This window comes from Pezoporus wallicus, unplaced genomic scaffold (genome assembly GCF_028554395.1).
Source record: "Pezoporus wallicus isolate ANWC-B61680 ecotype Strahan unplaced genomic scaffold, APGP_CSIRO_Pwel_v1 contig_8166, whole genome shotgun sequence".
In the NCBI taxonomy this organism is placed as follows: domain Eukaryota; kingdom Metazoa; phylum Chordata; class Aves; order Psittaciformes; family Psittacidae; genus Pezoporus; species Pezoporus wallicus.
Genome location: NW_026638114.1, coordinates 108536 through 131795, shown reverse-complemented (window position 1 = coordinate 131795; position 23260 = coordinate 108536). Strand labels below are relative to the sequence as shown.

The 23260-nt window shown below is 51.3% G+C and overlaps 1 protein-coding gene across 3 annotated transcripts in view; it reads right to left on the bottom strand.

Annotated features, from left to right (window-relative positions):
- The window catches only part of JADE2 (jade family PHD finger 2), a 73968-nt gene that overhangs the window by 21902 nt on the left and 28806 nt on the right, over positions 1-23260 (bottom strand). For all 3 annotated transcript variants that reach the window (XM_057409411.1, XM_057409410.1, XM_057409413.1), the window contains exons 5-6: positions 12352-12521; positions 2039-2250 (exon numbers count right to left, since the gene is read on the bottom strand). In XM_057409411.1, coding sequence (XP_057265394.1) covers positions 2039-2250; positions 12352-12521 — 382 coding nt within the window. The remainder of the gene's footprint in view (positions 1-2038; positions 2251-12351; positions 12522-23260) is intronic.

Here is a 23260-nt window from a genome sequence, read left to right as displayed (position 1 = left end):
GGCTCACTCCTATGCTAAAGAGAAGTGTGATGTTGCCACCGTGACAGCAATGAACCACAACGATTTAGCAGCAGGGGGGAAGATTCCTCCTCACTGAAGATCTGGGAACGAAGATTGCATGTGCTTACTAGAAGCTACGCTTCACAGGAATTAATTAATAGCAAGCCTCGTGGCTTGCCTCATGCAGATGAGATGTTTACAACCATACCTTCCGGCACCAGCACCTACCAACGTGTGTCTGAGTGCAACCCTGCCTCTGCCCCTTCCCGATGGGATGCAGGAGGATGAACCATGGCTCTGGCTGCTTCTGATGGGACCCCCAGTTCCCCTTCTCAGCTGGGAAAGCATCATCCCCAGCAGGTTTGGGATGTGGGGCTGACAGAGGCACGGGGCAGGTTAGGTGAGAAATGTGATGCCATGTAACATCCCATGCTGTGGCTCTGGACTTTGTGGCTCAGGGTGCAAATTGGGGCAGAGATCGAATCACAGGCAGCTTATGGGCTGGCATGAGGCTTAGGGCTGGACTCTGCTCCCTGAAAACAATGGAAAATCCCCCTTTTCCTTCCGCAGCCTCGAAATCCAGCCTGCTGCATCCCCTTCTGACAGCCAGGGTCCGTATGGCCCCATGACACCCTGTGCACGCTGACCACCTCCCCCTGAGCCTCTGCCCACCCGCAGCGGTCAGCTCACAGCCTGACACTGCAACCTGGGCTTGTTAAAAACCCAGCCCCAACCCAACATCACTCAACCCCAAGCCTGAATTCATGCTGGCATTTTGTGGAATCTGATTCACTGATGGAAACCATTCAAAACACCCACCTCCCGCAACTATAGATATCTCCAGTGCTCTCCCACCTCCAGGAAGCGCTGATGGAAACGCTGCCCAAAAGATGAGCAAAACGGCTCTCTTCAGAGCAACAAAAACCCTTTCATGCAGAGGGTGAAGCCCAGAAGCTGTTGCTGCTATCCCAGCACCACACAGTGCTTCCCCTCAAAGCACAAGTAGCAAAACCTCCCCGGACCCATGGAGACCCTCACACGGCTGCTTTCTCCTTGTCAAGGTTTCCCCCAGCGCAGGCTCCCCCCCAGGAAGGGCACGAAGCATTTGCATTCAGTTCTAAAAATAAAGCTATTTCCCTGCAGGCAGCACAATCAAATGAAACCCTACCCTCCTATTGCAACGAGAACCAGTGCTCGTGGAGCTGGCAGGTCCTGCTACCCCTGTGGTATGCTGCGGGAGAGGAGGACGTTGGAGGTCTGTGCATGCCCATCCCTCCTTGAGAGCAGGGTGACTGTGGGGCTGCAGACCCACATCCTTCCCAGCCCAGCAGCCAGTCCTGCACATGGTGCTAAAGATCTCACTGCAGTTTAATAAAGAAAGATGGGATAAAGAAGAAGAGGAGGAGACATAAAATAAAACATGACAGAGATCAGAGAATAAGGAAGAGGGGCAAAGCAGGAGGCTGTTTTCAATCTCTGTTGTGTATTTCTATGGGCATTTATGAAGGGTTGGGGCTAAGAAACTAAGAATAGCAAGTTTGCAGCCTGTCAGCTGTCCAAGACCTCATTTGCTACCCTTGTTCCACCAAAATTGCACTGGGAACCCATCAGAAAAGCCTATCAGAGATCTACAGCTCAGGGCAGTGGGAACGCTGGGGATGGGAGGAACCCAGAGGAGCATACAGAATAACAGAATCACAGACGGGTTTGGGTTAGAAGGGACCTTAAAGCTCCTCCAGCTCCAACCCCTGCCACGGGCAGGGACCCCTTCCACTGGAGCAGCTTGCTCCAAGCCCCTGTGTCCAACCTGGCCTTGAACACTGCCAGGGATGGGGCAGCCACAGCTTCTCTGGGCACCCTGTGCCAGCGCCTCAGCACCCTCACAGGGAAGAGCTTCTGCCTAAGAGCTCAGCTCAGTCTCCCCTCTGGCAGGTTAAAGCCATTCCCCTTGGCCTGTCCCTCCAGGCCCTTGCCCACAGCCCCTCTCCATACAGAATCACGCCGTGCAGGCAGCCCAGAGCTGCTGCTCTCAGCTCACCTGGTGCACGCAGACGTTGCACTTGTCACAAAACACCATCTCGTTGCCGTCCTCCCCCTCCGGCGAGCGGCACACGTCGCACACCACGTCCTCGTCGTACTCGATGCCCAAGCCCTCCTCTGTTTCGATGGCGATGTTCATGTTCTCATAGCACATGGTCTCCAGCTCCTCCAACACTCGCTCCAGGGTGATCTCATCCAGCTCGGGCTTTTCTGCAAGGCAGAAGGCAGAGGAAGTCACTGATGCAGCTCCGGTGCCTTCAGGGAGCGCTTTGCAAAGGGCTGAGCGTTTCAGATTGCAACTCAAGAGGCAAATCCACGGCGATGGCAAGAGCAGTGATTCAGAAAACGGCTGCTCCGAACTCAGGATGCAGTTTATATTTCATAGACAGTAACAAAATATTGCTGCTGGCTGAGAGGAACGAAACCCATTCAGCTGAAGCAATGCGGATAATTAGGGCTGACAGTTTCAGTGTTCAAGGAGACAAGTTCTGCAGAGATGCGTTCTGCAGCGAGGGCTCGGACAAGCTTTGGCAACACTAAGTCAATGCTTTAATTGTGAAGGCTGAAAATTGACCTTTTTTGAGGCGAATTAAACGGAGCTGTGAAAGGGAAGCCAAAGGCCGACACGGAGAACAAAGGGGCTTATTCCTGGTTGGGTTTAGCAGAACCAGAAGGACAGACCCAGCTACAGGTGGGCTCGGATCTGCTGCAGTGCCTTTTATTCCCCCTACACCAGTATCTTTAGTGGAAAGAAGTGGCAGAGGTGCTTTACCAGAGGTTTCTCTACAGTGATAACCAGCAACACAATAACCAGGAGAGGCTTTCACAGAGCAGCAGCCTCCAGCAGTGGGATACCTGGATACCATTACAGGGGGCTGCTGCTGCCTGATGCTTGGCTGCAAACAGGCTGCCTCTCACCTGCCCACAAAGCTCCTGTTGCCACACACACTATATGAGGTCACTCCAGGTAAAGGAAACAAAGAGGGGAAAAAATCTGTCAGCAGCAAGAGAAAGGTTCTGTGCGAGGGGTAGGAGGCAGAGTCCTCACCACACCCCATCTCCCCATGAGCAGTATTTCATCACTGGAGATGATTACATAGAGATGGGAATGGAGATACAGCAGAATGCAATACAAAACACTTAAGCTTTGTATTTCAGTTGTGTGTATTACCCACGATGACGGCCAGGATACTCCAGTATGCAGCAGGCAGTGCAGGAGCCTGACCCGCGCTGCTGTTCACCATTCCTGTTGCAAGGCAACGGCAGAAAATATCTCATTTATGAGCAGAGAAGGGGAAAAAAAAAGGCTTGAGGAAATAGCAATGTGAAGCAGTTATTTCAGGGAGAAATTCGCCATGTTGGGCATCCCTCGAGCCACGGTGTGATACCCCCATCCTGGGCTGAACCCTGGGCTACGAGAGGTGGGGAAGGAAGGGGTCCTGGGCAGCAGTCCCAGCACCTCTGGCTGGATGGGGCTGGTGGGGCTGCACCTTTCCCTTATGGCCATGGACTGGCTGAAATATCTCTGTCAAGGGGGAAAGCAACCCGCAGGCGAGCAGGCGCACCAATGCCTGCCTGCTTCTGCTCTTCCCCAGTGTTTCGCATTGGCACGGGTTCCCTTGGCTTGACAAGTCTCTGCAAACATCTAGCCTGGCATTTTACATGTCTCTGTCGAGTCTGAGATACCATCTAAGACAGACAACACTGTTCCCTATCGCAGCCCTTTCAAGCGCTGGGGCTGCTGTGCCGCAACACGCCGAGGAACCTGCCGGTACCTGTTTGATTCCCAAGGGGCCCTGGTGATGGGCACGGGATCTCTGCATGGCTCCAGGCTGGCACAGACTGCCTGGGAGCTCGGTGATGAAGCATCATGTGCTGGCACGGTGGCACAGCAAGATCCACGCATCGGAGCTGGGATGGAGCCACCAGCTCGCTTGTGGCACCGTGCCGGTTGGATGTAACATGGCAGGTAGTGGGTTATAGGTAAAGCCAGGGTATTATTTGCTATATATATATATATATATATATATATATATATACACTCTATAACATATATATACTCTCTCTATATATACTCTATAAACACATCACCTAAGTTGAAGTTGCTCTGTGGAGAGCCACAAGCCATGACTCTAAGCCCAACAAGAATCTGGGTCACTGTTCCACATCTGTGAATGATCCCAGGCACCAGAGCATCAGCCTGGAGTTACTCCCTTTCTTTCTCCCACCATTCCAGCCTCTGCTCTCTCTGCTGTTCTGGAAGGCACAATGATCATTAGAGTGGTCCCAGTGCCTTTCCGCACACACCTTCCAGAGCCACCCTGTGAGGAGGGAAAAGAGCAGGCAGAGAGCCGGCAGCTGCAGGCAGCACGAGGAAGGAAAGGGAGGGAGGTTTCCACAGGAATCATGACCCTGACCTGCCTGCAGGGCTGGGATCGTGCTGGCACCACCACTGTTCCCATTCACCTCGAGTGGAAAGAACCGGCTCCCATCCCATCCCCGGCACTTTCCATCCGCTGCATCTCCAGCTTAACCCTGGTGAGAAACTGATCCCTAAACACACACTGGAGCACCACCAGCACCCCAGTGAGGTTTCTGCATCAGCCCACGTGCAGTGTAGTTGCTATACCACTACATGGAGATATATAGATCTCTCCCCTCCCTCACACACACGCTCTCACACTCCATTTAGATGTAATTACATCAGGAATCCGTTTGCCAAGCGTCATTCAGAATACCTCGGAGCTTATTGAACTGACAATTGCACTGGATGGGGATGAAGCGATTAATCGTTTATGAAACACTAAACAATGGGGCCTGGGGGTGAAGTGCTTTTTCCATTTGTGCTCCATTTATCTCCTTCTGTATCGTATCAAGTTTGTGCGATTACACTCCATTCATAAAACTGCCATCTTTTTGGCTGCAAAAACGCTCTCAGTATTGATTGTGGACAACCAAATAGGAAACCCCAAGGAACGCTCCACCACAACACTCCCTGTGTACTGTACAAGTGACACCAACGTTGTCCCCAGGGAAGGATAAGCCAAGACCCAGATACTGATCTTGGCTACAATGAATAAATCCAGCGATATCAATGGGCTAAGTCATGTTTGAGACCATCATCGGGACTGTGGATGCTACCTGCTGACCAAGAGAGAGGTATTTTCACCTGGTACACCTGGTACACCAAGCTCTTGTATGAAAAGCTGCGTTCAAAACACTGACACAGGAGTAAAAGGCTCCATGTCCCACCACCCCTTCCAGGGGACCACCCATACCCTCTCCCCATTAGCACTTCAGCGTGTTAATGATGACCTCCTTTATCCCAAAGGAGCTGGGATCGTTGGCTGGCACCAGGTCTGGGAGAACCACCAAGCCCATCCCTTTACACAACGCCGCCCTCCGTTATAATTACTCCTGTAATACCACAATTTATGTGGCATGAAGGAGCAATATTCTTCTGCTAAATGAATCCTCAGCTGCTCCTTCTCACAGAGCGAGCCGACTCGCTGCACAGGGAGAAAAAAAACAGCTGAAGAGGCACCTTTCACAAAAGGGAGACCTATTCCTGACTAAAGTGTGTGCCACTAAAATCAATTTACTGACACAATAAATCCTTTTATGCTGGGGAGGATACCTGGAGATGAAACAGCTCATGAACAAACAGTCATCAGGACCGCAGGCTGGTTTATCAAGCTATAAGCCTTGGAGTCTACTTTTCAGTATATAGAAACAAGCAAAACTACTGGGTTTAAATACAGGAAAGCACTTGTTAGAAGATGCAGGCTTGTCTCTTAGTCTTTGAAACACTGAGAGTGAGAGGATGCCAGCTCCCTGACGGGGTGTTCAGACACAGCACAGGGACCACAGGCTCCTAAGATCTCCTTCCAGCTCACTCAGGGTCACTTCAAACCTGCTCGCTTCAGCTTCTGCCCCTGCAAAGAGAATCCTTCCCCCCTTGGAGACTGAGAGAATGAAAGCAGCCCAAACATAAAAGTCACTGGTTAGATGCTGAACTGAGTGTAGGCACTGCTGTGCAAAAGGATGCTTTGGGAGAAGCATGACTTGCCTCTGAATAAGGCACCCATGGGGACACCAGCTACCCCTGCCCTAGCCTGGGTGCTCCCTAGGGCATCCCAATAGGTCAGGGGATGACAGCTAACCACCCCAACACGACACAAGGCCATGCGGGACTCAGCCACCCCTAACCCATCACCTGCAGGCACGCAATGCTTGGGAGATGAGTGTACATGAACCTTTTATCCACGTTATTTATAACAGGCTCTTAACGTAGAGCGTGACCGACGAAGCAACCAGCGCCACGCAACCGGCGCGAGAGGTGCATCCGTGGCGAAACTTCCACATATTTTGTTACAAACAGCCTGCTAATGCACTTAAAAGATTTACAGAAACCAATTATCACCCTTTCTGCCACCCACCGACATCAATTATTGCTCAAATTTAAGATGATGATGACAGAGTATTTTAGAAGCCACTTTCTAAGCCGCTGTCTCTCTCCAGCGATGCTCGGCACTGACAGAGCTGTCCTGGAGCACTTGTGATGAAAGCCTCCTCGCTCCATCCAGCAGCAGAACTCTGAATATCATTGGGAACGACTGCAATTACTGCGAGGAATTTATGGAAATGGCAGAAACAATGACTTGACATAAAGGCTGTGCTGAAAAACATGGAGGCAAAACGTCTAAAGCGTCTCCCACTCATCTCCAACCCTGCTGATCTGTATGTTAACACATAGCCTTCATGCCATTAATATGTTAATCCATACATTAATTGGAACCAGATGAGCTTTAAAGGTCCCTTCCAACCTAAACCATTCTATGATTAACCTATACCCAACTTTCCTGCTTACCTGTTTCTATAAGGAGCTCATCAGAGAATGGTTTGGGTTGGAAGGGATCTTGAAGATCACCTGGCTCCAACCCCCCTGCTATGGGCAGTTAAATAAGAGATAAATAAGCTCAGCTTCCCCTTCCAGAGGCCTGTGGTGTTTTCATCTCTGCCTACGACGTTAAGGAAATGCCAGCTGAAAGTATTTATGGATTTCCTTACAGATAAGCCTAAAAGCAAACATTCCACAAAATTGGCCTGGATTATTTGCGCCTGGATTATTCTTCTTCTTCCTCCATTAAACTGGGGTACACAGCCCTATGTTAACAGCAACAACCCACCAGCAAGCACAAGCGTGGCACCTGCCTACAGGCAGCTCAGGCGAGTCCTCCTCCCATTGATACCCACAGCACTAATCCAGATCAGCAGCGATGTAACTGAGAACAGCTTCCAGCCCTAAATCTGTTCCCAAGATACTTCCATGCTCTACATCGGTACCTCTACTAAATACATCTCTTGCTTGTAATATACCACCAAGTAGTGGGGGATTTGCTGCTTCATCTATCCACGCACCAAACCGGTCTGCTGCTGAAATGATTACTTGTGCAATGAGCTTATGATCTCAGTGAAGAATAGGGATTTCAGGCTACGCGCGGATGTTTGTTGTGGGCTGCAGCACAGACATGTTATAAAACAGCTCCAAACTGGCAGGATTGCTTCAAAACAACAACAAGAAGAAGCCCAAACAAACAGACCCTGAATTATTAATGGGCTAAGCTTGCTCAAGTGAGGAGCAGCAAGCAGGGTGAGCCTGGGTGCAGGATACAGCGGGGAAGGGGGTGGAAAAGCCATCGCTGCGAGCAGTCCCTGATGGCTGTGGTCTGTGGGGGGGAAAAGACACTTGAAAAGGGGAAGGCTGGATGGTGGTTAAAGGAAACGGATCCCACTACAAAAAAGACAGACCCCCACACATCCTCCTGCCAGCTGGGGCTGGGGAGCATCCCACAGGAAGGACAGCAGTCCCTGGATCCCCTGGGAATGGGGCTGCACCTCTGGCACCAGCACAGCACCCAAAATCCTTGAAGTAATAGAAGAACCTCCAATGATGGCTATTGGGGTAGCCCCATGCAGTGGGCATGGTGACGGGCACCCATGGGTGGGTTGTGGCTGCATGGGGAGTGCCAACATGCTGCATCGGGGCTCCCTGTACCCCAAAAGGATGCAGTAGGATGGGGCAGCCTTGGAAAGGGACTCCCAGCCCTGCCAGGGAGGGAAGCAGCCGCTCTCCTAGGCGTATATTTAACAGCAGCTTCTGCTCCATTGAGCACATCTTTCCCAGCGTTACTCCACTGACTTTGGTTTATTCTACATCTACTTGACCAACCTCACCTCCACCGAGGGAGGTATCATCTCATTAGCGCACAGACATATCTCAAGTACGCAGTGATGAATTCCCCCCGGGAGCTTCAAAAGCAATACATGTGACCTTTGCATGTTCCTGCCATAAAATACCAGGAACACCTCCAGCTCCCAAGATAGAAGCTGTGGTGGGCATATGTGAGCAGCATACACCATATGGAGTAAGTCAAAGGGAATACTTGGAAACTTCGACTCTGCCTTCAGCAAAATTGATTCCGGCAACAGTTTTAGCAATTCCTTGAGGATTTTCCGTGTGTTTCGGATCACTCCAAAAGGATCCTTCAGCCTTGGCCTCTGAAGTGTCTCTAGCCCCGCTCTTCCCATACCTTTGGATTTAGTGGAGATCACAAAACAGAGCATAAAACGGTAATATAAGAACGAAGACTTACAGCACTGTAAAAGGGAAGGCCTGTGCTGCCTGGGGTGGCGTGTACATAAATCTGGTTCAGGGTTTCATTCAGCCTCCTTCAGACCCACTGTTTTACTATCTCGTATTGCAGCAGCAGCAAATGAAACATTCAGGCACACTTAAATATTGATTTCACCTCTAGCACACACAAGTTCTTTCAACAGTGTGTTCCTACCCGCACTGAGGCATCGCACTGGGGGGGTTAGAACTATTTAAAGCTGTTTTACATGCAAGACACTTGCTTTTTGGAGCAATTCCACCTAATTGGAAGAGGAGCCGGCAGAGCGCAGAGAGCTGGAGCTATCCCGAGCTTTATCTGATCTCGGTGATAAAATTCCATCCCCGGGGTGACCTAAAAAGGACTGGAAAAGGCATGTGCTATGTGCTACGTGCTACGTGGATCAACGCGGCGCTAACGGCAAAGCGAGATGGATGATCTCATAGGTGTTTTCCAGCTCTCCTCCCCGCCGCTCCTCAGGAGCCAGTCAGAGATCAGGCTCCTTCTTTGTCACTAACTGTTTTGGGAATGACAAACAGTGCCCCTGGACTGCCCCATGACAGCGGCTCAGCGGAACACCAGGAGGAATTTAAACCTCAGCACATCTCTTAGAGCCGGGAGATAACGCCGGACCCCTCTGAACAGGAGAGGCTGCAGTTCTCCACTTAAGTCACGTTAATGATCTCCGAGATTAGCAAAGCTGGTTTGGAAATCTCAGCGTGTCATTAATGTCAAGGGCTTCCGGGAGAAAGCACTATTTATGGACTGCCTTCAGACCAACCGAGGCAGGCGGCAATCTCCTGCCCTGGGTGGTGAAGGGCACCCAAATCCCAGCCTCACCGTGCCTGGCTGCATGGATTCTCCCATATGGGAAGCAGAGGGAGCAGAGCCCCTGCTGCAGCACAGCCCGGGAGGTGAGCAGTGACAGATTTCCTGCAGCAGCTTCCCTCTATGAGCACCCAAACCCCATCACTTCCACGGGTAGGAAAATGCATTCCCCTAGAGAAGCCCAGGCAGCGCGGGTGATGTGTCCATGGTCCCACAGCCAAGAGCATCAGCACCCATCCCGGTCCCTACCTGGCAGACCCAGCTCCCTGCAGTGCCACGGCTGGGATATTAATCAATGCCACATGTTTTCCCTTTCAAGTCACTGGAAAAAATGCACTAGCCCTCATTCTGCTTGGGAAGTCGCCGGGGCTGGGGGATGGATACCAGAATTCTTTCGGCTGAAGCCATATCCGCAGTGGATTTCACACGCCAAACGCTGGTTTTCAAAGCTCCTCTCTCCCCAGCATATTTAAGGCTCAGTCAGTAATTAGAGAGCTCTTTCAGCAACAGAGACAGGCTGGAGAATCAGCTGACGGGCAGTGAGGCTCTCTGCATTACCACTGCTGAAATCCCCTGGGTTTGTTGTTACCATCTATAGTTGGTTATGGAGGGAGGGCGCAGGGGCTTTGTCAAGGACTATGGTCCCATCCAGCCTGGTGCTGCATGAACACCTAAGGACCATCCCTGAAAAAAGTGACTGGCTGATAAATGGCATGGAGGCTGAGAAAGAAAAACGCAGCTTGCTCAGAACTGCAGAGGGTCAGTGCCAAAAAGCATCGCCTGTATCCCAACACTGGGCTCAGGGTGCGCTCACTGGGATACTGTGATGCCAGCCCACACAGCACACCTGCCAGGAGCAGGGACAGCAGGAGCATATGGCTGCAGTGATGCTCAAACTCCCCTTCTAAATCCAGATGCTCCCAATGCAGTGCTGCTAGCAAGACCACTTCTTCCCCAGCACACTCAGGTTTGGCACATGCCAGCCCGATGGTGATGTGCCACTCGGGATAGCCAGCTCCTGTCTGGCATCCCTGCCCCGATGGCACCCCTCTCATCTCAACCTTCCTGTTAATCCACTAGCATGGGAGCTCCACAGCTGAAAGCCATTTAGACACTGCACTGGTAACCTAATACTTTGGAGAAATAATAAAGCGAGCCAGATTTAACCCAACTGAGCTGGAGAGGCCAAACCTCTGCCCGCTGCCTTTCTAGAGACTTACGGAATACACACAAAGGGGAGGGGGAATAGAGACAACTCTTCCCTGAAGCCCAGAGACACCTCTGACGGCCTCCCCGCTGTGGAAACAGTGAGAGAAACGCAGTAGGAGATGCAGTGAAAGCACAGTGCATTCAGAAGGATGTCCAGTGTGGTACAAGCTAGTTTCTTGATGCAGAAAGGGCAGCTTTGCAGTGTTAGGAAGGGTGGATCCTCTGCAAGGTAGCTCAGCAGGACCAAGCCACTTGGCTTTGCCCAGGAGCACCCTCTGCTCTGCCCAAGGACTGCACTGTAGCTGCCAGTATCTCAAAACCTGGATGGGCTAATGACAGAGCTGAGGCTGCTAATGCAGGGCCAGTTAATGAAGGCAAAGCTGACTGTGATTTGCTAGTGATACTATGGGCTCCATAAGGCTGAGATTATGGGAAATCCAATACACAGAATATATATAATAGCTAATGAGTCAAACTTTAAGAGCAGCCCCTACAACTTCCTCATGGTGCCAGAGTTCATGGCAACAAAACCTGGCTGTAAATCATGAGTACCCCAGAAGAACAGAGGTCTCCTGGAACCTACATCAGCCAATGCAGTGGTCAGCTTCTGAGCTGCTTTGTGCTCCCTGTGAGCTCACTGAACTGGATCTCCCTGCAATCCCACTGAACCTGCTCCAGCTCCCCAGCTGGGAGGCTCAGCACAACCTCCCTGTCTGCTCAAGCACTGATAACATACTTTGTCCCACCCTTGAAAGACCTTTGCAACGGGGAGTAATGCTTCATGTAGGCACGCTTCAGCCTTCACTGACCTCGCAAGGTGAATGGTTTATTGTGCTGTTGTTCTTACCTGCGTGGCAGCAGCCACACCACAGCAAGCCTTACCTAACAAGGACTGGAAAATCCCTCCAGAGCCTGGCAGGGCTACACACCCATGTGTCTGTGCCAGCGGATCTGCCCAGCAGACCATGCTAAGCACTAGTGCCAATGGTCAAATTCCAAGCCCAGGCACTTGCACTCAACTGAAAGGCACTAATGGATCTTAAGAATGTGCAGTGATGTAACAGCAGGGGTGCAGGCCATGTTACACTGTGATGCTTCAAGACACCTGGGAAAGAAGTGATATTTTAAGTAGGAAATCCTCTTTCTTTTGACTCCCATCTGCCCAGCTGGCTACAGCTGGAGAAATGCTGGAGCAATGCTTTCAGATCTGACCAAAGGAAGAGGGGTCATGCTCATCACCCCCATCCTGACCAACACCTGCAGTACGGATGCTCAGCGGTCAGTATGGGAGGTGATGATGATCGTGAGTGATCTGCATCTATCAATTCTGCTGCAAATCAGACCCCTGCTCCACAGCCCACACTGCACTGCTCCTACCATCATCTGGTTTACCCTGTTCTTCTTGCACCACATCCCTGGGTGAATAAGAAGCACTGAGATATACACAACATCTAGTGCTGCAGCCATCCACATAACCTCTTCTGGAATGCCTTAGCAAAGATTTCTTCTTCAAGGCCTTTTGTTCCACACCATTACTTGAAAAGCCTGAATGCCCACTCTGGGATGCCCAGGCAAGGAGATAAACAACAGCAACACTCACCCATCTCCTTGAGCTCCATATTAACAAGTTCCAACCAGCAAGCATCGAGCTCGTCCAGGTCATAGCGGCTCACTCCTTGCAGGTAAGTCCTCGTAGCTTCTGAAATCTCAGAGCCAGGCAGGCTGCTCGGTGAAACCTGTGAAGGCGAGCTCTCGAGCTGGGGCATGATCCTGGAAGGAAAGGAGGAGAGGTTGAGAGCTACAACTTGCAGAAGTACCCCATCTCTTGCCATGGAGGATGTGACCACACCGTCTGCAAACCCGGCTCTAAGAATGAAAGCAAGCCAACAAAATCAAGGGGGTTTTGCACACTCAGTGTTGTCTCCTGTGCCTTGAATGTTCTGAGGACTGTAACTTGGACACAAGCGCCTTCCCACAGACTGCTGGTCTGGGCACCTGTGTGATGGTTTGAGTTGGGATGTGTCAAAACAAGCTGATTTTCCAGCTCCCAGCTCCCCTCCTAAGGACCTCAGACCTGGGGTTTGTGCTTTTCCCAGTGTCCCAGAGAAAAGCAGTAGAAGAGAGGGAATGGCTCCGGCATCGCGCCTGCTGCCTCGGGCTGTGATCAGGAAGGGAAGGAGCAGGTTGGGAAGCAGGAATTTGCTATTGTATTCCTCACTGCAGACCGGTGGCATAACACCAATCCCATCAGATATAAAACCATACCAGTGCTGCTCACAAGCATCTCATCCATCCCAAACACCCACTGATGCTTTCAGGTACAAACCAGCTTGCACCCTGCATGGCTCCAGCAGCACCGAGCAGGCGGTTCAGCGCCGGGCTCTCTGTGGGCACACTCCTGCTCTTCATCAGTTCCCCAGTTCCCCCTCACACCATGAGAAATGAAGCCATTCTTCCACTTTGTCTGGCTCCTTTCTCCCTCTCTGCCTTGCATTCCCACCAGCCCGGTGGCAGCAGCCTCCCACAGGTTTGGATTCCCAGGTCAGTAACTCAACCTACGGCTACAACCGCTGGTACCAACCTCATGTTGCTGCCCCTGATGTAAGAGGGTTGCTCCTCCCCACAGGGCTCACACAGGAATACCACATCAGGGCAGAAACACCCTGTTTTGGGAGAAGTACCCTGTCCTGCCTGTGAAACTGGGAAATGTGCTGTGGAAAGCACATGCAAGCACAGGACCAGGGTTGTTTCCAACAGCGATGCTCCTGCCCGGAGCCAGTGGGCCTGCTGGCGATGGGGACAACGGTACCAACCCCTCCCTGCTCCATGGCTACACAGAGCATCCCACATCCCCAGAAAGGCAGGATGCGCCCAAGCCATGGGATAAACACTGAGACAGGGCTAAGGAAAGGGCTCCTGCTCCCCACGCTGCCATCTCGGCCACGCTGCCAACACAGCTCCTTCCACCCTGCAGGCAGGATGGTGGCACACAGACACTGGGTTTGGCACCGCCGTGCCCTCTGTGAATATGAGACTCTCTGCCCAGCGGATGAACCCAAGCACAATGTTCCATCCTAGTTACACTAGGAAACATGAGCTCAGCCAGCGCCCTCTCCCCACTGCACCCTGCCCCAAGTGCTCAAGGAGCAGAAGCATCTCTCAAGTCTCTCCAGAGGCCTCTGGGGACTGGAGGAAGCCCCAGTTCCCCCTGTCCTTCCCCTCTCTCCAGCCCAGGACCTGACTGTGGGATGGAGGAGTTATAGTTTGGCGACCAGAAGCCACCCACCGCTGCTGTAGGAAACAGTGTTGTTAAGTAAGTGAATTGTTAAGTACCCTAAATGGAAACTTTCCAGCTACAGTTTTCCCATTCATCTACAGAAATTAACCCCTTACATGAGAAAAATGAGGTCCAATGGATACAATGGTCCAAATACTGATAGGAACAGCAACAGCAATTAACAGGAACAGTAACAGCCATCAACGCAAGCCATTACTGCTAATTAACTTCTTCACTATGAGGGTGGCTCTTCCCTGTGAGGGTGCTGAGGCACTGAGTGCCCAGAGAAGCTGTGGCTGCCCCATCCCTCAAGGCCAGGTTGGACACAGGGGCTTGGAGCAAGCTGCTCTAGTGGAAGGTGTCCCTGCCCACAGCAGGGGGTTGGAACTGGATGGGCTTAAAGGTCCCTTCCAACACAAACTGATCTTGCAATTTACCAGAGCACAACAGAGACCAGATCCTGGTCCTGGGCTGCTCGGATGAGATGCTCAAGCCCCTCTCTGCAGACATCCGCTCCCTAAAGCACCCTTTGCAGGCAGAGCACCCTCTGATTTAAAACACCCTCCAGCACACCATGCACTTTAGTGCTGCACTCACACCGTGACGGGCAGCTCAGCAATGGAGAACATCCCATGGTGGTCTGCGAGATGGGCTCTGAGCACTCTCTATTCCCCACCACAGGGATGGGGAGAGGAGCTGCCTCATGTACTGCAAGCTCCCTGCACAGAAAGCGAACAGGCGCTGGCTGTCAGCTCTTCTGCCTTCCCTTGGCAGCCCTGCGGCAGCAGGCATGACACTTGCCATGCACACGTCAACAGTGCCATGCGTAATGGCATGCAAGTAGAGGGCAAGCTGGAAAGGAAAAGCAGCCTGTGGTGCCAGCTGAGAGATCCCTGCAAAGTTGGGTGCTGGCTGCAGGATCTGCACAGCTCACGTGTGCGTCGTTGTGTCGTTCCCCCACAAATACCACCCCCGGCACCAATGTCGACACAGAAAGATGCTGCAAAGAAACAAACAAGCCAACAGCAACCTGCTGCAGCACATCACCCCCTTCCAGCCCTGCTCCTGCACCAGCACCAGCTGGGAAGCCCGCTGGCCCCCACAGTCTGCCTCCTGTCCTGATCTGTGAGTTAATGTCAGAGCATCGAGGGCTTCGTGCTCTGTGATGTGCCTGGGGCAAAGCCATCGTGTCCATCATGTAACCAGATGATGCTCCAAGGCCTGTAAGTGCCAAGGCAAGAGATATGTGCACAATTGCCCCTGTGAACAGGACCCCACCTGCCTTGCCCAAGGTCGGGAAGGAAATCTGTGGCAGGGCAGGAAAAGGAACCTGGAGTTTCTCCAGACCCAGACACGTTGTTTAACTGCTGTCCTCTGCAGCCACAACCGTTGGAGGCACTCCCAGAGCCACCAGCGGGAGAAGCAGTAATTCCATTGCTCGGAGAGGAAAACCTCAAGAAAGGGGCTCATTTTGCTTCCTCTGCCTTACCTTCCCCAAAATGAAGATGTACCCCAATGCCCTGAGGACACCTCCAAATTTCAGCTCAGGATCTGAAAATAACCCCGTGAAAAGACAGCTCTCACTCCCTAGATCTTAAAACGAGCTCAAGTGTAATCTAGGACAGGGCCTGGGGATTCAGCAATGTCTGTATTTAATGCAGAACAGCAGTAATAACACTGAAACGAGGCGTGCTCCTACTCAGGCTTCAGGAATGTCATCTAGGGAGCTCCCAACCCCTTAAGATATACAGGAGTCACGGTGCAACGTGAACTGGTCCAAGAAGGACTGAACCTCTCCTTCCCACAAGGTCCAGCTTTGCAAAGGGCCCATGGTGGGTCAGCACTGGGGTCTTACAGGAGAAAGCTCAAAGCTGTTGAGAAAAAACCCTAATCCTCTGACTGCAATGAATATTCCTGTTGGAAAGAGCCATAAGCCTTCCTTAAGCCGCGTTACACAAGCTGCTTGCTGAACAACCGGCTGCAGCAGGTGATGGGGTGACGCGGGCCAGCCGGGGATGCTCAGGAGAAAGGAGCCGCTAATTTTAGCCTGGCATAGAAGTGCAAAGATTCCTGCTCTGTGTTCCTATCAAAGGAGCAGCCTGAGCAGGTCGTGTGCTGTATTGACAGGCACTGAAGTGCACTTAGTGTGGTAAGGATGCGGATGGTGACTGGAGGAACCCCTTTGGGTTATCTCTAGTGTGGGACAGATGATACCACATACCAAGAGCCGAGGCGCTGTGCTCCCAGTGCTGCCGGTGTGCAGGACATAGCAGCCACCCCAGGTGAGGTCAGGTCAGGTCCCATGTGTGTGTGCAGCCTCCGCCTTCTCATCGCAGCTAGCTCATGGAAAAGGATTTTTGCTGAACCTGGTGCTCACACATGGGAGATAAATGAATCCCCCCAGTCATGAAGCCACCTGAATGCTACCGAGCCCCCCAAAACCTGGTTGCATGCTTAGACCCTCAGGTCCTGGCTTTGCAGAGACCCTGGTGATGCAGAGATCACAGGGAGCCTCACTGGGGATAACAGCACCACCAGCAAAAGAGCTCCGCATTCAGCTTTTCCTGACACTGCTCCATTAAACGGAGTTTGCTTTGGTTGAAGAGGAACTGGAATTTGCAGAGGGCCTCTTTGCTCCTCTGCTGCTCAAGATCAAGTCAATTAAGATACAAAGATTCAGGAAGAATCCCAAGATAAGAAACTCTTACACTACTTCCAGAACCAGGTCTGCACCTCCATAGGGACAGCACTGCCTTTTGTTGGGACACTTTGCCCTGCTGGGTGGCTTTGAGCTGTGACTCAAGTGGCGCTGGTATGTGCTGCCAAATAGCACCTTGGAAATAACTGCAGAATTGGGTTTTATACAGTAAACAGCATGTACAACCTATATATAGAGACCTGCTGGAAGCCTGGTCCACATCAACCCGACTCATCTGCAGCACTCAGTTAAAACACAAGATTTTTATGGCTCAGCAAACCACACCAAAGGCTATCCCTGTCCCTATGAGCATCCCTCCCATCCCAGCAGGTGCAGGAGGCAGCCTGGGGCTCACATGGGACACCCCAAGCCTCTGGGAAGACCAAGGATGCAATGCCTGGAGAGGCACAGCCTCTCACTTACTCCTGGATTTGGACTAGTGTGTAGAATCATGTTCCTAAAGAGCAACCCATTCCTCCCTGATCCATGCGAACACACCGCATATAAATGTTCAGATACAAAGATCAATGACTGCAGAGACAGTTGCCTTGGGCTAGGAGAAACACTGGCAGGAAGAGGTTCTATGATTTAATACAAGAGAGCAATCCTCTGGATAAAACCATGCCCTGATTTACAGCAACACAGAGAACAGCCCATGCTGTGCACCTCTCCTCATCGACAGCAACAGCAAAGAGAACTGGAGCCCAAAAAGCTGTAAACTTTGTGCTGCCCACACACTGCACTGGAGACACAGCTAAGTAAAGGGAACAAACCATGGAGGCCACCTTAACCAGCATCTCCTGCTGGGCTCTGAGAGCTGGGGCTGGCAGAGATGTCATCAGGGCTTCCCTTACACACAGGAATGGGGCTCTATCAGCTTTGGTATGTTCCATATAAAGGGTGACGGTGACACACCTTGCAGCCAGGGACCTTGTGCAGGGCACAACCAACCCAACCAAACCAGGCATGCAGAAAAAGCAAGAACATGCTCCAAAGAGCCCCAGACCACTTCTCTTCACCTAAATTAGAGCAAAAGAGTCCTAGGTAGCAAGCAATGTGTTATGAAGAACATAGACAAGCCAAGACCCTGAGCTTCCGAGGCTCTGTGATGTGCAAGGGGTGTTAAGAGAAGACAAAGTGCTGTACACGAACCTGGGTTGGGGATGGAAAGCATTGTGAAGCTGAGGTGATCCGTATCCCAACGGGAAATGTTTCAAATACACCAAACTGGGCAGGTGGCAGAGGATGAACAGTGCCAAAGCAGGAAATGAATGAACAGCATGGCCTGTCATGAATACACATAGCTGGAGTACAGGATTACCCAAGGATTTTCTTCATTTCAAAATACACCTTAAAGAACTCACAAAGAAACCTCTTGGCTGGACCCTGGTGAGCTTGGTTGCCTTCCTTAAGCCAGAGCACTCCATCACAGTGGCTTCCCGTCAGCACCTCGCTGCCAACCCAGCAACCTGGGGTAAGGGTGATGTGTGCCCTCCCTGTGCAACACACTTCAGGGATGACCTATTCTCCAAGCAGGGCTCTGATGGTGGGACCACACGTGTGCCCATTGCAACTACTGGTGTTTGCTGGTGATGTGCCACCACTGAGATGCTGGGACTCTCCCTCCATCCTCACAGCAAAGCATCACCAAGGCAAAGCCTCCCCCAAGCACCAAACCATCTGCAGAAGCTCGATTACACTGGAGGAGCATTTACTCCTCTATTTATCCAGCCAGAGACACAGCATTAAAACCCATCAAACCCTGTATCAATCAAGGGCTTATTTAAACGAAGGGTTGAAAATTGGGAGCAACCTCAAAAGCACAACAAACCTGGGGCCATTAGTCTGAAAGTGGGTCTCAAGGGCACTTGAGGAAAAGGAGTAAGTGGACCCCAACACTCTTGAGGATCACATGTATCCCTGGAGAACATTACACAGTAATAAAATATACTCAGCAAATTCCCATGGTTAATCATCTCTGTAAACTGAACGCTTCACTTGGCTGAAGGGAGAAGGCAATTTTTCCTATATGCTCCCTTCTAATACGCTAGATAGAAATAATTAATCCAGTTTCTCTGCTGAAAAGACTGCATTTTATTACGACGAAGGCTTTAGTCAATCATCTTTTCTTTACTTACATCCCACTCTAAATTAGTCTTGTCCAGCGTCCATAAATAAATCAGCTTAGGAAAGTCAGTGGAAAGAGAACTCTGCCAGCAGCCTTCAGTGGACGCTGATCCTGTTCTCACCAGCAGCTCTGCTCATGGGGGGAGTTCTCCTGCAGCACATGACAACTTTCAAAAGGCAATTTAAAGGGGTGCTTTTCATCCTCTGGTGATTAATATCTAGCAGGGCATTTGGAGCAGAGACCCAACCTTCTTAGGAACTTAAGCTAATAGATTTCATAGGTGCTATAGCTTGCCCATAGGAGAGCAGTGACATAAAGGCAGAGGATGGGGTGAACGGTCACAGCAACAAACCTCTTTATTATAACAAACAAGAGCATCAACAGATTTAAAGCCCCGTTTTCAGCTGGCACTGCTGGGACCACTCTGGGCAGCAAAGTAAGAATGTGCAGTATTTCCTCACTGGCTGCTGGAGCCAAAACCCCTCGAGATTTGGCAACAGCCTCTGCAAACCCACAAAAATTCATACATACATAACAGAGCGGGCACAGGGCTCAGCCCAGGAGTCAAAGGTGGGAAGAGAAACCTGCAGTGGCTGTCTGGCCTGGTGGCCCAGTCTGCCACCCCACTTTGTGCCATTCATGAACTATCCTTGTGTTAAGGGGCTCTAAAAAGCACATTTCTAGCAAAAGAAGTTGATGGAGGTAACACAACATTGATCCTTCCTGTGCTCATCCATGCTTGAGCAAGCAGCCCGGTGCAACCATGCGGTTCATCACCACCACTGCTGATGGGTGTGATGGATGGCTGGGCTGGCACTCTCTCTAATATACCCTAAACCTTCAGTAAAGCTTGTCCCAAACACATACACAGGTGATAAACACTTGGTTCAGCTTTGAAGCTCTCATTCGGCTTCTTGCTGCTGTTTTGGGAGAACAAAAAGCAGCTTCGTTTGGCCCTGGAAGGATCCACCAAGCTCTGTAACAGGAGCACCCATGCCCAAAAAGCATCCCCTGACTGCACAGACATCGTTGGCCAATGCTCAGCCGGGTGAAGGTCCCTTTGTGTTACCCAAGTGGCACTGGGGATGCTCAGGAAGGGGTTAACACTGTTTGCAGCAGTGTCCTGCCCTCTGGGTACCAGCAGCCAGTGAGTGTGGCTCGGGGTGACGTAATGCCTGGGTGGCTGCTTGCAGGCTGCACACCCCATCCCTCCTGCACTGGAGATGTGTCAGGGACCCCGGGATGCATAGGGAACCTCGGGATACGCGGAGGACCCTGGGATGCATCCGGGATCCCAGTGTCCTCGGCCAGGCAGGGATCAGCACAGGACAGCGCGTCTCACCGACACCAACCATCCCTTTAGCTGTTGTTTTTCCCAGCTAAACCCTGGACACTCAGCACTATCCAGTGAACATCAGGAATTATCATTACCAGCTTTTAAACTGCTCCCAACGATCGGGATGCTCAGCTCCACAGGGCACATCCTGCAGTTGCCAGCCCTGTGCCTGCTTCTTGGCTGGGAAACTCCTTTTGGCTCCGGGATCAGGATTCAGGGTCTCACTGTTTGGGATTGGAAACGTCCCTCTATTAACCCCATTCCTGTGCAGGATGGTCAGGTCGGGGGTGGGTGGCCCCTGATGTGCAGCTTAAGATGTATATAGGCAGGCTCTGGAAGTTTTACTGGAAGGAAGCTCAAGCTCCAAATTGCAATTAACAGGTGCAATAAGAGAAATGCTGTTTTCTCCTCTCTGTCTAAAATCTCCTCCAGTAACAGCCTGTAACCAGAGTGGGTCCTTCCAGGCCTCTGGAATAATGTAATCCTCTAAGGAGAAGTGATTCACTCTCCTTTGATGTGATAAAAAGAGGAAAACAAGTGAACAGGAGGCACTAAACAGCCATCTTGTGAAACCCAGCCAGCTTGTCCAATTTCCCTTTGGAGCTGTTTATCACCATATAAAAAGCCTGATCCTGGGCAGACTAGATCAAGACCAGAGCGTTGATGTCCCTGTCTTTCTCACGTTTACATTCCAGCCCAAATCTCACTGAGATTTAGCTCAACCATTTAAATCTCAGCTCTGATTCAGTGCCCAGAAAACCACTGTGATGTAGACCAGAGAAGGGACTTGGCAAGGAAGCATCCAGGTGCAGCGCTGGGAAGCTGCAGAGCTGCATCCACCTTCCCGAGGTGGAGGAGAGGACGGGCACTGTTTCACAGCAGGCTTCATGTGCACAGCTGCTGGGCAGCAGCAAACCAGGGCTGCATGGGCAGGCAGCAATGGCCAGGCAGTGGTTTGCTGGTGGGCTGCTTGGAACAACAGAACACAGATGTGTTTCTGGTTGATAGAAGAAAGCAGCGTCTGGGCTGAGAGCAAAATACACACAAACTCTGATGTGGTGCCAGGATCTTCTCCCTATTCCTTTACCCCTTTTCTCTCTGTGCCCTAACAGTGGCATTGTCCCTGCTGGTGGCAAGGGGTTGGAACCGGATGATCTTTAAGGTCCTTTCCAACTCAAACCATTCTAGGATTCTATGATCAAAAGCAGCAGGACTCCGACCTGCTGCTGTGAGGAGGCACAGCCTTGTGCTGCTGTTCTGGCTCCAAAGCCCAGCAAAACACAGTGGCCACTGACCCCAGAGGATGCTCAGGCAACATCTGCTCCCCATGGGCAAGGAAGACAGAGCCAGCGTCGGCACCCATGGGTGCTGCTCTCCTCTTTCTCCCATAGCCCCACTACCCAGTGGCCCCTCAGGCACCCATGCCACCCGCCAACCTTCCCCAAACCCAGCCAGCCGGCTGCTAGCATTCTGCTCATTTCCATGTAAGCAATATGTACCTTGGAATGGCTGCTAGGGAAGCCAGGGACACTTGAGTATATGTTTTCTGGATATAAAAAGACAAAAACTGTTGCTTCTTTATGTAACCTAAGCCAAGCTACTAACGTTAAAGCATCTGGAATTAATTATCTCAGCCAGATAATGTTTCCACAATTATTCCAGTAACACAAACAGCTCTGCTTGTGCTTGCATCCCACTCTGGGGACCAGAGGCAGAGGCTGCGGGTGATGGCAGCACCTGCCATGGGCTGAGCAGGGGCTGTGGCCACGAGCCACAGCACATCAGGAGCCAGCCAAATCCCCCCCCCGACCCTGCTGTTAAATGGAGCTGAGCATGGGAAAGCTCAAGATACAGAGCAGGGCAGCAGGATGACTGCTGCTGTGGCCACTGCACATGTCTCCTTACAGAAATCCAGCCCAAGGAAAGCAAAGCTTTGAGGAATTTGGAAAGGCAGCATCCAGCCATTTCTTTAATGCATTCTGAATCACTGCACTAAGGCTGAACCCTGAGACACACGAGAACAGCTCCGACGCTGAGTCACTGGGAACAGCACACAGCCCATCCCACACCAGGAGGGACCCGTCTGCCTCAAGCACCATCCTCGGACTGCTCTGCAGCTACGCTTCTTTTGGGGTGTTTTACACATCTGGAAGTGCACTGACAACAAAACCACCTTCTCCACCTCACCAAGGTCCTGGGACAGCTCCAGCAACGCTTCACCTAAATCCAACAGGATTATCCACAGCACCAAGAACAGAGCAGCTAGTCCTGTCCTGCTCCTCCCAGCACTCTGAAGAGCGCTTAAAAGTAATAGTTTCTTGTGTTGTTCAATGGGGACACAAGGTATGCTAAATCACTAGCAGGTGATTTAATTACTGCTGCTGTTGCAAGCAGCAGTGATCAAATCTGCCAGGGTTTGCCCAGCTAAACACTAAATCCATGGTTGTGAATGGAGAGTGGAGGTGATGGAGCGAGATACGGAGGCTCCCAAGGCTGTACCAAACCAGAGCTCCTTCTGAGAGCTGCAAACCTCGTTACAGAGCAGTGAGAAATCAAACCTGCTTGTTCTATACATTTACTGCTGAAGTACACTTGACTTTCTGTGTGCTTGGTCCAGTATAAACCACAGGCATCCACTGGGAGGATTAGCAAACATTCAAAGTAAAAGTCCAAGTGGCTCAGCACTAGGTAAGAACAGGTTGGATTAACATGTTTCCTGCAGCAAATAAAGGTGAGGACCTGCTGAAAGCCCACACGAGAACTTGTCAAGCAGACTGTAAACCAGAAATGATTACAAGTAACAGAGTAAATCCCACTTACTTCTTTGCAAAGCACTCTCAGGCACCGAAAACAGCCCTCTACAGCACCAATAGCGCCTTTTGTACTGCCCAGACCCTCTGAGCCACCAAACTGCTGCTGACACAGAGGTGATTCATCTCATCCTCAATCAGGCATCTAAAAGACCAGCCTTTCAGTACCTAAAGGGAAATCTGGAGAGGGACATTTTACAGCGCCAGATAGTGACAGGACAAGGGGGAAAGGCTTTAAACTGAAAATGGGGAGACTGAGA